This window comes from Leopardus geoffroyi, chromosome A1 (assembly GCF_018350155.1).
Source record: "Leopardus geoffroyi isolate Oge1 chromosome A1, O.geoffroyi_Oge1_pat1.0, whole genome shotgun sequence".
Taxonomy (NCBI): domain Eukaryota; kingdom Metazoa; phylum Chordata; class Mammalia; order Carnivora; family Felidae; genus Leopardus; species Leopardus geoffroyi.
In genome coordinates, this window is record NC_059326.1 from 134,007,457 (window position 1) to 134,022,847 (window position 15,391).

Consider the following 15,391-nt stretch of genomic DNA (forward strand, 5'->3'; position numbering starts at 1 on the left):
AAATTCTGTAAAGTAGTGACTCTTGTAGTTAAGCGGAGTCATTGAGAATTAGCAGACTTAGGTACAAGGTACATGTCTTTCATCCCCTTCTCTTCCCCATCACCTTTCTCAAAGCAGTCATGTGTGTTTAATGCTTGCCTGGCGCCATATGGATTGTTGAGCCACATGGGAGTACGTTTCCCAGGTTGTTCTTCCTTCTTTCTCTCTCTTTCCACCTCTCCTATCTGATTTCCCTGAACGTGTTTATCCCTTCTTGTTTGTACAGTTGGCAGTTTTTCAGAGCACTTGGATCAGATAAATGGACGAAGCGAGTGTGTGGACAGTACAGATAATTCCTCAAAGCCACCCAGTGAACCCGCTTCTCACATGGCTCGGCAGCGATTAGAAAGCACAGAAAAAAAGAAAATCTCGGGGAAAGTCACAAAGTCCCTTTCTGCCAGTGCTCTGTCCCTCATGATCCCAGGAGGTAGAGAGACATCTACTCGCATGAAATTGTGTGGTTTTGTGCATGTGTCCCCCTCTCCCCAGTTTGGAATGCTGATCGAGATGCAAGATTGCTAGAAGCAGTAACGGGCGGTACCCAGCGCATCTCTCTGGAGTTTCTCCCTGCGGGAGCTCCGGAGCTCCCAGACAGCATGTGTCACTGATTTCTTCTTGCTTCTTTCTGCATCAGGAGATGAGGCAGGCTTCCTTCCCACACAGCCTGATTTCTTTTATTTGTTTTCTTTCCTTTTCTGCTCCCCCCTCCTCAAATTAAGTGGTAAATTTATCTCCTCTGAATCATTTTTCTTCCCTAGACTATGCATCATTTATGTACTTTACTGAGTTGTTTATAGCATATGTGTTGGAAAGCTAAGTACAGTTTTTCCTCTTCTAATTAATGAGGAGAGAGATATGGAGAACATAAGTTTTTCATTTCTGGGGATGCAGAGAGTCACAGACAGCCCTGAAATTTACAAATTTTCCCAATCCTGTCTGTGGAGCTATGCTTCCTCCTACTGGTAGTGATTTTCTCCCCTGTATTGGAAGACTGGGCTTAATTATGGTTTTGTGGAATTGCAGTATTTTTATACACCAGGGCTTTGCCTCTAGAAATCACTAAGTCTACGCAATTCCCCCAGAAGTGAGAAAACATACACCCTGGTGTTTGTGACTTAACACTCAAACGACAGCCCGAGAGTGGAAGTGGCAATTGAATTATATTGCAGATGGCTTGCATTTGGAGGAATACAGACCTTGTATAAAAGGAATTGTTTACAGTTTCAAAATTTCCTGTTTGTGCAGAAAGAAATTTGATACAAACAAATGCTCATTTGGGGGTATTGCTCACTCTAGCCCACTCTGTTTTCTGGGAGGCGTCCCATTCAGCACCATAAAGTAACCATCTATCTCCTTAGTTTGAATGACTATTCATAACTCCAAAGCAGCGGCAGTTGGAAAGGTAAGTCCACTTTTGAAAGCTGGTGAGAAAGCCCACGTCTCGGTAAGGTAGAGCAGTTGTTTAATACAGGGCGATAAGGGAAACTGTCATGCCACAAAGGATGGGGACTTGGCTTTCCAGCACTTTGGATGTGTGTATGTGTTTCCACTCTGTCCAGTTCCCGCTCGCATGGTTACAAGTTCCCTGCCCACCAGTGTGTGTCTCTTCACTTGGCCTTGTGATCCTTAGACAAAAGGTAGCCAGCGAAAGAGTACCAAGAGTGCCACACGCAGTCCCGAAGTGAAGGAACATCGCTAGTGATCCACCTAGCTTTGTTCCACTTTGACAGACCTAAGAATCGGAAGAAATGATAGTGTGGGCACTGGCAGTTTGCTGTGGCTCCCCTGGTGCTCACTGAACCTGGTGAGTCTTCAGTAACGCTGGGCACATAGTAGCCTGCCTCTGACTGAGCTCACATTTAAACTTCAGCATCTTTAGTGGATCGTTCTTTTTGTCAAACACACACACAATTTCACGTGACCAGTTAATTAAGATCTGTTTAGACTCACATGGATGGAATAGTGATATCAACAATAAAAGCGTGTTTGCTTTTAAAACAAAAACAGAATAGAATTGGTATTGTGGTATTAAGTTTTGTTAGAATTTCTCTATTTCACCTGTATTATCTTTGAGAATCATTGTTAGAATTGTAGGTACTGTAGGAAGCGATCAGTTGTATTCATAATAATTAGGAGTGATTGTTTCATAAAGAAATTGACATTTCACTGTTGTCTTGATCAAAATCACTTGAGTACTAGTTCAGTAGTACTGTAAAAAGGAACTGGTAACTTGATGGATTGTTTTCCTGACCACGTATGTTGGAAAAGGACCATGTTAAATTTGTTGATTTGGAGCCTGAGATTTGGAGCCTGAGAATCTTTTACTATAGTCTCCACAGTCTTCTCTGTGTAAAGGCATACTTCAAATTTGTGCATCTCTGATTTGTTTAAGGACAACAAAATATACCAACTAAAGCTATCCCAGCCAGGTAGGGACTAAGTTTTGTGTGTGTTTTAATTAGCATAGAGAATGAAGAAATTCTAACCTCACAGAATTCACTGAAAAATTAGTTGCAGTACAGACACTTTTGAAGTTTTCTTAATATCCCCTGTTTGGAAAGCCATCCTAGTTAGCAATATAAATATTTTTATATTATTTCTTGATGAGAAATGAATGGATTTATTGTGTGGCTGAGCTCCCCATCATTGCAGGGCTCATGCAGTGCGGGCTGGCTGCATGGATATTTGTGTGATCAGCATCAGCTCTAACGACTGGCTTCTGTGTTGCAGATATGTTTGCCGTTTCTCCACTGGGAAGTCCAATGTCCCCCCATTCCCTGTCCTCGGACCCTTCTTCTTCACGAGATTCTTCTCCCAGCCGAGATTCTTCAGGAGCTTCTGCCAGTCCACATCAGCCCATTGTGATCCACAGTTCAGGGAAAAACTACGGTTTTACCATCCGAGCCATCCGGGTGTATGTGGGAGACAGCGACATCTATACAGTGCACCATATTGTTTGGGTGAGATCAACAGCCTCTCATCCTTGTTACTTTTCATTCCCAGCCAAACTGGACAATGAATAAGTTGGCTGAGGCATACTTATAAGCAAACAGTTTTTCTGCTAAGCTGGCTTTTGGGACCTGTTTCATGCCCTTTCCCTTTATATGGTGGCATTGAATTGAGCGAAAACTAATAACTTCTCATAATTCTGTCCAGGTTTCATATTTGATTGTCCACTTTGCCTGCCAGCATGGTAGAAATTGTCAAAGATGGTCCTATTGTCACCCTTCTTTTTAATTTTGTCCTGGCCTTCTTTTATTAAAAAACAAACAAAACTAACTACCTTTCCCACTCACCTGAAATTTTGTAAGTAAGTGTCCTATTTTAGGATGCTGTCAGAAAAGGAATAATAACCATGCCTTATTGATTTCCTCTTAGAAGCTTAGGATCATTTGCTAATTCACCCAGAATATTGTCCCAGAAGAAACAGTAGATGTTAAGGTTGCCATTTGTTGGCTGATCAATCTATACTCTTTTCTTGGACTTCAGAATGTTGAAGAAGGAAGTCCAGCATGCCAAGCAGGACTGAAGGCTGGGGATCTGATCACACACATCAATGGAGAACCAGTGCATGGACTTGTCCACACGGAAGTTATAGAGCTTTTGCTAAAGGTATTATCTTTTTTATGCCCATGTCACACAAGTAAAGGTCATCAGAAAGAACTGGTACCAAGAGTTCTCTCCTTAAGTTCTAGAATTCTCTATGATGCATGCATAAACAGTCTTATTACTGAGGAAGTATTCAGTGGTTTAAAGTCTGATAAAAGGTGAAGAAACAGATAATATGAATTTGCTTGTTCTATATATCATGAAAAAACATGGCCTTCTATCTGCACAATCACTTCTGAATTTAACTTCTTATTCTAAATTACGAATAACAAGAGTTCTTTTTCACTTTATGAGCCTTACATAGTAAAAGCTGTTGGGAAGTCACCTATCCTTAGGATGGTTTTCTTCAGGGCCATTCAGCAAGTTTTATTCCGGTACCATGGAAGATGAAGTGGTATGAAAATGAGGTCAGATTTGAAGGTTCAGTTTGAGAGTTGGGTTTCCTTTGAAAAATAGAAATGGAAATATATACACATACACTGTAGATGATAGAAGTAAGTAGCAATGGAGGAAGGGGTTCTAGTAATCATTAGGCCCTCACACAAATGATTTTGAACGTAGAACATTTTCTGTTTTGAATGTAAGCTGAGTAAAGCCCATGGAGTTAAGATCACAAGAAGCATGAATGTGAGTGGAGAGAGAAAATCTACACTGATCCTTCAGTTCTCTTATTTGCTGTGTCACCTGCTGACGGTAGAATATAAAGTTATAGCTCCAAATATGGCTCTTGTAAAAACAAAGACGAATTTGTACTTGATTTTAAATGTGTTCAGAAAAAGAAGTCAGTGATCAGAAATAGAGTCTCTAGTTGTAAGATTATTTTACAAATCAGCAGATTTATGGGTGATTTCTTGCTTTTTGGGCACTGAAAGGGGCTGTAAGGGAGTTGTATACAGAGAGGTGTGAGCCATGGTTTCAGATAAACTACAGTCTGTGGAGAGACAGAACATAAATATGTACCTGCCATTTAGATAATGTACGTTCAGACTCTTTTCAGAGCACTCGCACTGAGCCCAGTGCCATAGTACATATTAGTAACACAGGAATGAAGGTATAGTCCTTGCCTTTGAGAAATATGGGAGATATAGGAGATGTATGGAAGCAGATGAAGTTTAACTTAGGACTGTCGCAGAGGGAGGAATGTTATACTTTTGGAGAGAATATTCTATGAGTGGGGAGAGACATCACAGAGAAATTTCATTGAATTGAAACAGGAAAGAAAATTAGAAATTTAGAAGGCACTACAAAGAAGTGGGTGTGCTAAGCCTTCCAAAAATAAGTGCAGTTAAATGTCTTTTCTCCTTTTCTGTCGTTCCCCAAGCTAATATGAGCGTATTCTTCAAAAGAGTAGGGTTGGCTTAGGTTCTGAGAGTAGTAATAGCAGGCATATTCAGAGGTCCATTGTGAAGTAGCAGGTTGTAGGAAAGTTATTGCCACTGATTAATTCACATTATTAATTAAATTTTGGTCTTGGGCTCAAAACCAAAGTCTGTAGGGGGTGGCGCCTGACTTTGCTGTCATTCATACCTACCGGTTGATGATGCAGGGGACATCTTCCCATGTAGTTCCAGCATTTACCCAATACCCGGGATATACAGGTGGGTACGCAATAAATGTTCGTGGAATTAAGGTGAATGCCGGGGTCCTCTTTTGCTTTCTTTCCAAAAGTTACCATGAAGGGGGTCAAATACTCCACTTCTACTTTTGTTGGTTTTGACTCATGTCTTAATATGTAGGCCGTTCAGTTTGTCAGTCAGCTTGAAAGGGCTGGGTTTAGTCTATACTTTCAAGTATGGCTATTGAACAGAAAGAGTTGACACCGTGGGTACAACCTGAGGTTTTCAGTTTAGATCACCATCTGTCCCTGGTAATATTCTTTGTCCACCTGGTATGCAACAACTCTCTCATAGTAAGAATCCAAGAAATGGGAGGTAGGGCATTGGGATCCCTTGTCTGTGAAAGTCGCCTGATAGGACTTCGGGCTTTGCAAGACTAAATTCTGGACGGGATATAAAGACTCATGAGTCTGACCAGCAGATTCTCTCACAGTACCTGCTCCTATGGTCCAGGGGTGCCCCATTGCTGGCTCACAGATAGACCCCTTTGTTGTTGTTGTTGTTGTTGTTGTTGTTTTAAGTTTATTCACTTATTCTGAGAGAGCATGAGGTCTGGGGAGGGCCAGAGAGAGAGGGAGAGAGAATCCTGTGCTGACAGCATGGAGCCTCACACAGGGCTTGAACCTACAGACCGTGAGTTGATGACCTGAATCGAAACCAAGAGTCGGATGCTTAACTGACTGAACCACCCAGGTGCCCCTTGACCTTTTGTGAGTAAGAGTCCAGGAAGGTTGTTTTGGATTTTTCCCTCCCTCTGTCTTCATATCCAATACACATGCCTTAGGCTCCTCCGAAGTAGGTTAGGCTCCTCCGAAGTAGGCAGACAGAAGTGTTGTTTGTCTCTGAAATGCTCCTTGATCTGTTCTAGGAGCTCACCCTTTCTTTTGGATAATAAGTCTGTGTATTACAGTGAGGTTTTCTTAGTTGTTATTCATCCTGCTAGAGCTTTTTCCAGTCTTTGCATTAGCATTTAAAAGAAGGTCAAGGGATTTTCATTGGTAACATCAGCTTGGCTCTCTACCTTCTTTGTAACAGTATTATGTTACATGCAACGTCGCTTCATCCACAACCTATCCTCCTATCGCTTCCTGGGTCTGCTCACAAAATCAGAAGAAGAAATAATAAACTGAAGTGTATATATCTTTAGAAAATAGGCATTTGTTTATCTTGCTGAGACATTTGGTTATTTCCATAATTTATTTTATGGAGTGTTAGATATGATCGTGGATTTTAAAGCCTGCTTCTGTGAAATTTGAATGTATATTTCTCCTGAAGGTGTCTGGCAAAGTGTCTTAGCCAAATTCAATCCCATTGATACAGTTTTGTCCTCCTCTGGTTAGGGAGCACCTTGATTCCTGGATGTAGTCAGTGTGTCTCTGAAACTGTGTAAACAAGCCGTATTGGAGAGCCTTGGCATCCTCTGGAGCCATGGCCTGCTCTGTCGCAGAGCCAAGCAGAGGGTCCTGCCTCTGCTTCATAAAGGAAGCACTCGAGAGGAGCGACCAATGTAATGAAACAAAAAGGATATGAGGGATTTAATTATCTTTCCAGTGAACTGTGTAATCATGCAGCTTTCTTCCAAATTTAAACAGCGGTTCTTGGACAGCGTGTAAAGGGAGTAGGATCAACACTGGGCGTCCTCGTGACAACACTCATGGAACATCAGGGTAGTGGCTATATTTTGGTATTCTCGGGTACTGTTTACTTGATGTTGTTTTTTTTTGTTGTTGTTTTTTTTTAATGTTTATTTATTTTTGAGAGAGGGCGAGCAAGCATGAGCACACAAGCGGGGCAGGGGCAGAGAGAGAGTGAGGAAGACACAGAATCCGAAGCAGGCTCCAGGCTCTGAGCTGTCAGCACAGAGCCCAACATTGGGCTCAAACTACAAACTGAGATCATGACCTGAGCTGAAGTCAGACGCTCAACCGACTGAGCCACCCAAGCACCCCTCTTGATTTCATGTTCTATACTTGCGAACTACTTCGTGAAATGTCATGGCACCTTAGGAAAAAGGTGGAAGAGCCATCGCTTGAGGCTGCTATATATCTGTTTAGAAGTTCGTATGCAGTACAATATCTTTCAGATTGCAAACGGAGTAAGCATTTTCCACATTTGACGTCTTCACATGTGGTCTCGTTTACTCTCACACCTTCCAAGCAGACCTGCTATGGGAGCACTAACTCATATCCACAGGGAAGCTTGTCCAAAGTCACTTCTCATCATAGATCTATGGAATTACAGAATCAATGTGTTTCTCCAGTTCACTTCCCCATTGGCTCTGAGAATCCCTTCCCGCGTGCTCCTTCAGCTTTGCCTCACACTGGTCCTGCCGCAAGGAGGTGATCCCCTCCTTTCTGCTTTTGGGTAGCTTTCTAAAAGAACTTTGTAAGAGCAGTGAAATCTCTGTGCACTCACTGCAGCGATGGATGGAGTCCGTATTGACGCACATGATAACATGCCCGGCTTAACCTCTCTAATCTGGGAAACTCAAGTAAACCAGATTGCTTTTTGGGGATAGTATTAGTTTAAATACCCAGCACATAAAAGCAGCCCTAAAACTTCATTAGTCCCTGCTTCAAGAATTTCCTTTCTATGAACTCTGGGGAGCCTTTAGATGTGAAAATGGAGGCCATCAAATAGTGTCGTTATGACCATCCTTACATATTTGCCAAGTCCTAAAAACGTGCAGAGCATTGTGTTAGATACTGAAGGGTCAGTCGCACAAGAGACAACACATAAGAATATTAGGTAATAGTGCTTTATGTAGCTGAACCCCTATAATCCTCACTTGCTGTGAAGCAGGTCCTGTAAACAACATTGTTCCCATTTTACGGATGAAGAAATGAAAGCAGCAGAAATTTCACAAAGCAGCCCAAGGCTACCCTCTAGGAAGGAGCAGAAAAGAGGATTTGCACCCCACAGTGTGGCTTTGGAGCCCGTGCTTGGCATGAGTCCACCAGAGTATGTGGAAAACCAGTGGCGAAACCAAGTCTACAAAGTGTTAAACATAAGGAGCCGACTGTAAATCTAGCCCACATTCTGAAGGAGAGATGGCTTTCCAGGGGGGATGAAATAGGGGTTATCTGTTCAGGGCTGTGAAGGATGGGTGGAGAGTTAGTGTATGGGAAGAGAGTGCAGGGTGGGCTCAGCAGAACAAAGAGGGTGTGTGCAAATGCAAGGCCAAGAAAGCTCAGAGTGCTTGAGGTACACAAATCGAGTGACTGGAGCCTGGGTTTGTATATGGGATGGAGTGTGCAGGCTGGCTGGGGCTGGATTGTGGAGGACGTGAGTCACAGCAAAGACCTAGGCCTGCAGAAAGCGTGACATTCCCCATGTGCATGTCGCAGAGAAAGGAATGTAAAAATAGTCTATCCAAGGCCAACTGAGAAGTTAACCTGGAGCCAGACTGAGGGGAAGAGATGGTTAGCCTGCCATTGTATTCAGTTCAGCCAGCTTAAAATAATTTCCCTCGCGCCGTGCACAGTTATACCAACAGTTTACAGTAAAAGTGAACAAATTGAACATTTAACAATCCGCCGGCACCATTTTTTGTTGTTGTTTTTTTAAACAAGTGCCACAGAATTTCTCTTACAAGAGTTCGCTCCTTCAGAAGAATGTATTGAGGATAAATTGACCCAGTAAGACACATTGCACTGAGTTCAGGCAGCCCTCCCTGTAGCCGATGGATCCACCAGCTGGCAGGCTTTACGATTCTCACCCTATTGTGGATTAAGTTGTGTTTTAAGTTGTTTACCATTTGCATGATCATTAATGCTCCCAGTGAAATATTTGCACTCTGCATCTTGAGTGTCTGTAGTTCCTCCTTAGGGAAGTTTTCTGAGTGTATAGGTCAAGCAAACTGTCCTCTGCCATATATAGAAACAAGAAAGAGAAAACTGGGTTTGGTTTTTAATAGGGGAAGGGAACATTTGTACAGAACGCAGTGATGTGCTCTGATTTAAAAACTCTGGCTGTAACTTTTCTGATGAGATTTGTTCATCATTTATTTTTATTTCCTACAACGTTTATGCTATTTTTATATGTCTTCCATTTCTTCTTGACAGTCTGATGCATCGATCATTCCCTATATTGTCCAGAGCCTGGTTCCTTTGCCACCACCCGTTAAGTCTAAGCCATCTACTCTGCCAGGGGCAGGAAAGGTGGAGGACGATCAGGTCATGTTAGCCTCTTACAGATAAAGATAGAAAAACCAGTGGTGAATTACTCTAGAAAGGGTGGAATTGGATTCAGGCTCAGTGACGTGCACAGTGGGACGGCCCCAGTGGACATATGATGGCTGTCTGTGTCTACCCTGCGTATGAATGTGGAAAAGGATTGAAAGAATTGTAGTGAAAGATGGACTCCAGCCATATTTGTTACTTTTTCATTCACTGAAGGCATATAGGAGAAACTGAAATTGTAGTATGGCCTCCCTCAATTTGTGCAGAGAAGATCTCCTTCCATACAACCTCCGTTCATAGGCCTTTCATGCTTGTAAGCTGAATGTTCTGTTTAAACAAGAAATAGAATCAATCTTTGTCAGATAAGGGTTTATTTTCGAACTTTTGGCATTTGCATATAGAACGTACGGTTTGTTCTTGCAGAATATTTTTTTTCTCTTGTTCCAGTTCAAATCTTATTATTATTTTTTTTTTTTTTTACAATTACGACATTAGGTGTGAGATTACATGTTCTTAAATACACACACACGAAAAAAAACCTCTAAAATCATTCATAAAATACTAAACTTACTGACACGAAAGTGGATGTAAGACATGAACAGGTCATTTCCTAAAAAAAATAGGAATAACCAAAATAAATGAGACAATGTCGAAGAATGAAGATTAAAACTCGTTGCAATTTATTCGTATAAAATTGGTAATGTGTTTAACATTAATACTCAGTTCTGACAAACCTGTGGTAAGAAAAGTCTTTATGTGCTGCCAGCAAAAGTATGTATTGACATAAACTTTCTGGAAAATAGTGTATTAGTATATACTAGGAGTCTTTAAGAGGTTTAGGGCACCTGGATGGCTCAGTCCGTTGAGCGTCCAACTCTTGATAGCAGCTCAGATCATGATCCCAGGGTCATGGGATTGAACCCTACATTAGGTTCTGCACTGGGTGTGGAGCCTGCTTGGAATTCTCTGTCTCTCTCTGTCTCTCACTGTCTCTCTTTCTTTCTGTCTTTCTCTCCCTCTCCCCGCCCACACCGCCCCTCTTTCCCTTTCATGCACTTTCTCTCTCTAAAATAAAAAAAATTAAAAAGTTTAGATAGACCCTTTGATTCACATATGTAATCTAAGGGAAATGACAGAGACTAGGACAATGATTTATGGAGGATGATATTTATAGCAAGTCTTAAAAGAACTGAAACTGGGGCGCCTGGGTGGCGCAGTCGGTTAAGCGTCCGACTTCAGCCAGGTCACGATCTCGCGGTCCGGGAGTTCGAGCCCCGCGTCAGGCTCTGGGCTGATGGCTCAGAGCCTGGAGCCTGTTTCCGATTCTGTGTCTCCCTCTCTCTCTGCCCCTACCCCGTTCATGCTCTGTCTCTCTCTGTCCCAAAAATAAATAAACATTGAAAAAAAAAAAAAAATTTAAAAAAAAAAAAAAAAAAAAAAAAAAAGAACTGAAACGTAGGAAATAATAGCAGTAGGAAAATAGTTGAATTTTGATTCACCCATCTCATGGAATATTATACAGCAAATAAAAATTAAGTTTTTTAAAACTTTTTAATGTTTTTGAGAGAGAGAGAGAGAGCACTAATGGTGGGGGGGAGGGGGTTGGGGAGAGAGGGAAACACAAAACCTGAAGCAGGCTCCATGCTCCGATCTGTCAGCACAGAGCCCTGCATGGGCCTTGAACCCACAAACTATGAGAACATGACCTGAGCCAAGGTTGGATGCTTAACCAACTGAGCCACCCTGATGCCCCCAAAATTATGTTCTTAATGACTATTCAGTGATGTGGGGAAGGTTTTTCAAGTTCTATAATGAGAAATGGAAAAACAACATAAAACTAAATATTAGATTAATTAAGATTAAAGTTGTTGACAACGTATGTCTGTGTGCATGCGTAATTCATACATGCCTGAAAAAAGATTAGGAAATATACTGAAGTATTACCAGTGTTAGCTGGCAATAAGTTTCTCAATGATTTTTATTTTTACTTATACTTTACAATTTCTTCTTATAATGGCACGTATCACTTCCCAAATTGGAGCAGCGGGAGCTGGTGGTGGGGGTAGATGTTAACATTAAAACAATCAATCCCCATTGGTTTGGTCCCTGCCCCCACCGTGCTTAACTCCCCATCTCTTAGTACCACTTACAGCTGAATTGCTAGGCGTTTTTTGGGCATAGAACTTTGAAAAGACCCTGCTCCTTGTATTTCTTATCTTTTTGAGGTAATCGGGGCCATCTGTGACTTTGAAAGGACATGTTTTTCCCCTGGTTATTAAGAAATTCAAGAAGAAGTCATTAATGCTGCAGCAAAGGGGATCATTTCTACCATCTGCCCAGGGCGCCCCTCAGCCTAGCTTCTGACTCCACTCTTCTGTCGACCCCCAGGGCCTGCCCGGCAAGCCCTGTCCCAGCACTGAGTGAAAGTCCCAGAAGTCTACCAGGAGTTACCTCCCCATACATGACCTGGTTAAAGAAAGGCTGTTTTGTACTCGCTGGCGTAAACTCCCCAGCTCTGCAAGCTGACAGGTTCCATGGTGCCAGCAAAGGAATCTTTTAAAATAATTAAAAATAAAAGTCTCGGGGCGCCTGGGTGGCGCAGTCGGTTGAGCGTCCGACTTCGGCCAGGTCACGATCTCGCGGTCCGGGAGTTCGAGCCCCGCGTCGGGCTCTGGGCTGATGGCTCAGAGCCTGGAGCCTGTTTCCGATTCTGTGTCTCCCTCTCTCTCTCTCTGCCCCTCCCCCGTTCATGCTCTGTCTCTCTCTGTCCCAAAAATAAATAAACGTTGAAAAAAAAATTTTTTTTAATAAATAAATAAAATAAAAGTCTCATTCAGCTTTGCTGGTCTATGATTTGTAGGTCAAAGGAAAAACACAAAAAGGAGAAAAAAGAAAAATAAATCAACCAACAACAGACAGCCCCTGGGCTCATTTATACTTACTACAAATGGATGAAGATCACTGTTGTTTATAGAGTCCTTTGCCTGTGTCATACTTGGTGCTGCAGGCTTTACAAACTCCATCCCGGGTAATGCACACACGAGCCCCTGTGAGATAGGTGTGATTCTGCTGCTGGATAGTGCACGTGTTTGAGGCACAGAGAGGAGAAGCAACCTGCTCAGGGCATGCATAGAACTTGGGTTGAACTCACATCTGTGGAGTCCAGAGCCTGCCCTCTCAAAGAAACCGGACATTTTGCCTTCGTGTTCTGTCAGGGTGCCACTGCTTAAAAGGCTATTTAGACCTGGAAGGCTCTTGTATGTATGTCCTTACGTATCTTTATTTGTTTTTGAACGTGCTTTCCCACTTCTGATCCTGTGTGCTCCCAGATTTTCCCTTTAATAGCACCCCATTTTTTTTTATAGAGTGGAAATAAGGTCTCAATCACTACCACCCCATTTGAAAACACGTCCATCAAAACGGGACCGGCCAGGAGAAACAGCTGTAAGAGCCGGATGGTGAGGCGGAGCAAGAAATCGAAGAAGAAAGAAAGTCTAGAAAGGTTAGTTAAAGCAGGATTTTTGTGGGGTTTTAATATGCCCGTGTTGGACGAAGTTACTCCTTAATTTAAACAATTATATATGGGAAAGACTCATTTTTCTGTGAGAAATTTGGTGCTGTGGTTCAAATATTAATACGTTAAAGTTCACATTCACAACAGCATTTTTCACAGTGAAAAGATTTCCAGAGTTAGATCGCAGAAGAATTCAGATTGCATTTTTTTTTTTTTTTTCCTGTATGAGTACCATGACCAGTGCTTTGCTGTTTGTTGGATTTCAGGTGAGTTGAATGTGAGGCCCCAGACCTTCAGGCAGTTTTTAGCATTAAATGTACACTCAGTAATGGCTTTTACATTATCTGAGAACAAACGATTGCTTTTTTTTTTTTTTTTTAACAATTGCTATTTTTTTAAATGCCAGATACTCTAAAATAACTATATCTAAAAAGCATCCACATAAGCTTAAAAATAAAGGTTTTTGTTTTACTGACTGCCGATGTAACTGGCTTACACATTCGCGACCTGGGAGGTGCTGTGAGTCCTTTTGTACTCTCTGCAGACGCCGGCAAGATGTGTGTGTGTGTGTGTTTCTGGTGGGGACATTTCTTGCCAGGCACCTGTCTGGATGGGCTCCCCATGTGACTCCACAGCAGCATCCCCGTTTGGCCCGCTTGGATCTAATGTGTCTGATTGTAGTAAGAGGGGTTTTGATGACAGAAATGTGGAGAAAGAAGCAAATGAAAAAGGGGTGCTTATTCACTCCAGGAAAGACAAAGTCCTGCAAGAAAGGAAATGGAATGATGCTTCTCATCGCCTGGCTGTGAACAGTGTTTAGAATATAAAAGAAAAGCTCCGCCTCTTTTCTAAGTGAGTTTTGTTTTAGCTCTAGAGGGAGGCGTAGAAAAGGGGGAAGTGTATTTGGTCAGAAGGTGGAAGGGGGTTGTGTAAGAGCCTAACTCTCATCTTGTGTCCTAGGAAATCAGTAGATCGTTTCTAAAATTGAAAAACGAAAACTTAACGAGATTACTTAGCAATATGCAGACAAATAGGAGAAGTAGCTAAAGGAGTAGAAAGCGGTTTCTCTGGGGAGTGGGCCAAGGGCTGAGCAGGGGAGTTGCTGTCTGTCATTAGGAACTTGATAAAATGATTTCATTGTTTAACCCAAGTACATTTATTGCATTTATTAAACTCAAATAAAACACACACACGAATTCTGAGATGCGGTCTTTTGTATTAATGACTGATTCATACACTTTTCTTAAAGTGTGCTTTAGATTTTGATTGTGCTTTAAGTTAAACAGAACACACTGTTTCAAAGGGGTGTAGCAGCATGTAAACCTTTGCTTAAGCTCACTGGCGGGGGGTGAGGCTTGCCTGACCTTAAAGGTGAAAGAGCTCTCTACAGCCATGTGTACTTCTAAGTCATCAGAAGCTTTTTTTTCCCCCCCCTTTAAGATATGCTTGTTGAGCACTAAATACTCATTTGCTTCTGCTGCAGCTATATAGTGTGTGGTGCCCTGCTGATATGATAAGCTTCAGTTCACCTTTGTCGCTTTTTCTATGTAAATGTACCGCCTACATGGTCATTAGGAATATTCAAGAGCCCACAGTGGAATAAGCACAGCAAACAGCTGTGGGTACAAAACACCCTCCTCATAACCCTGACAGATAAATAAATGAATATATATTTCCTGTGTTTTCTATTCTTCCTATTTTGTCGCTTCTTCTTAAAGTATTCGGAATTAAGAGAGCTTCCGTTGTACATTAGCAAAGACCCTTCTTTTCTGAGTCATAAGGTTTTTAATATGGGGGTGGGAACCTACACCTTAGTGTGGGGTCTGACACCGTGTTGCTGTGCTGGCACAGAGGTGTGAAACTGAGCACACCCACATTGTGGGGAGACAGAGGGGCCCTCTATGTAGAATCTGATTCCTTTGTTTTTGTTTCCGCTCTAGGAGGAGATCCCTTTTTAAAAAACTAGCCAAGCAGCCTTCTCCTTTACTCCACACCAGCCGAAGCTTCTCCTGTTTGAACCGGTCCCTGTCATCAGGGGAGAGCCTCCCAGGCTCCCCAACGCACAGCTTGTCTCCCCGGTCCCCCACGCCCAGCTATCGCTCCACCCCTGACTTCCCATCAGGTGAGTGAGTCTCCTGGCCCAGACAGTAGGGGAGAGGTGGGAGGAGGTCAGAGTCACTATCTGAGCTCCTGAGAGATGGGAGGCTTATTCCAGCGTAATGAAAGAAGGTATAAGTGAAAGGATAGTCATAAGATACGTCTATTTAGACCATTAAGGCAGGAAATACGGGGTTGAACCCTGATGTGGGGGGAGGTTTACCTGTAAAGCATTTTTTCAATAGAGTTAGATGCTAAGACAATTTGCTGACCTTGATCTGACCCAACCTACAACCGTTTGGGTTGGAAGCATGGAAAGAAAAGGGATGGAGTCC

The 15,391-nt window shown here is 42.4% G+C and overlaps 1 protein-coding gene across 19 annotated transcripts in view; it reads left to right on the top strand.

Moving 5' to 3' along the window:
• Positions 1-15,391, top strand: part of MAST4 (microtubule associated serine/threonine kinase family member 4) — a 568,735-nt gene that overhangs the window by 546,908 nt on the left and 6,436 nt on the right. For 15 of the 19 annotated variants that reach the window (XM_045494932.1, XM_045494941.1, XM_045494949.1 and 12 more), the window contains 5 exons: positions 266-466; positions 2,770-2,999; positions 3,529-3,651; positions 12,811-12,947; positions 14,900-15,081. In XM_045494932.1, coding sequence (XP_045350888.1) covers positions 266-466; positions 2,770-2,999; positions 3,529-3,651; positions 12,811-12,947; positions 14,900-15,081 — 873 coding nt within the window. The remainder of the gene's footprint in view (positions 1-265; positions 467-2,769; positions 3,000-3,528; positions 3,652-12,810; positions 12,948-14,899; positions 15,082-15,391) is intronic. The other 4 variants (XM_045494988.1, XM_045494995.1, XM_045495004.1 and 1 more) reach the window with 1 other exon arrangement.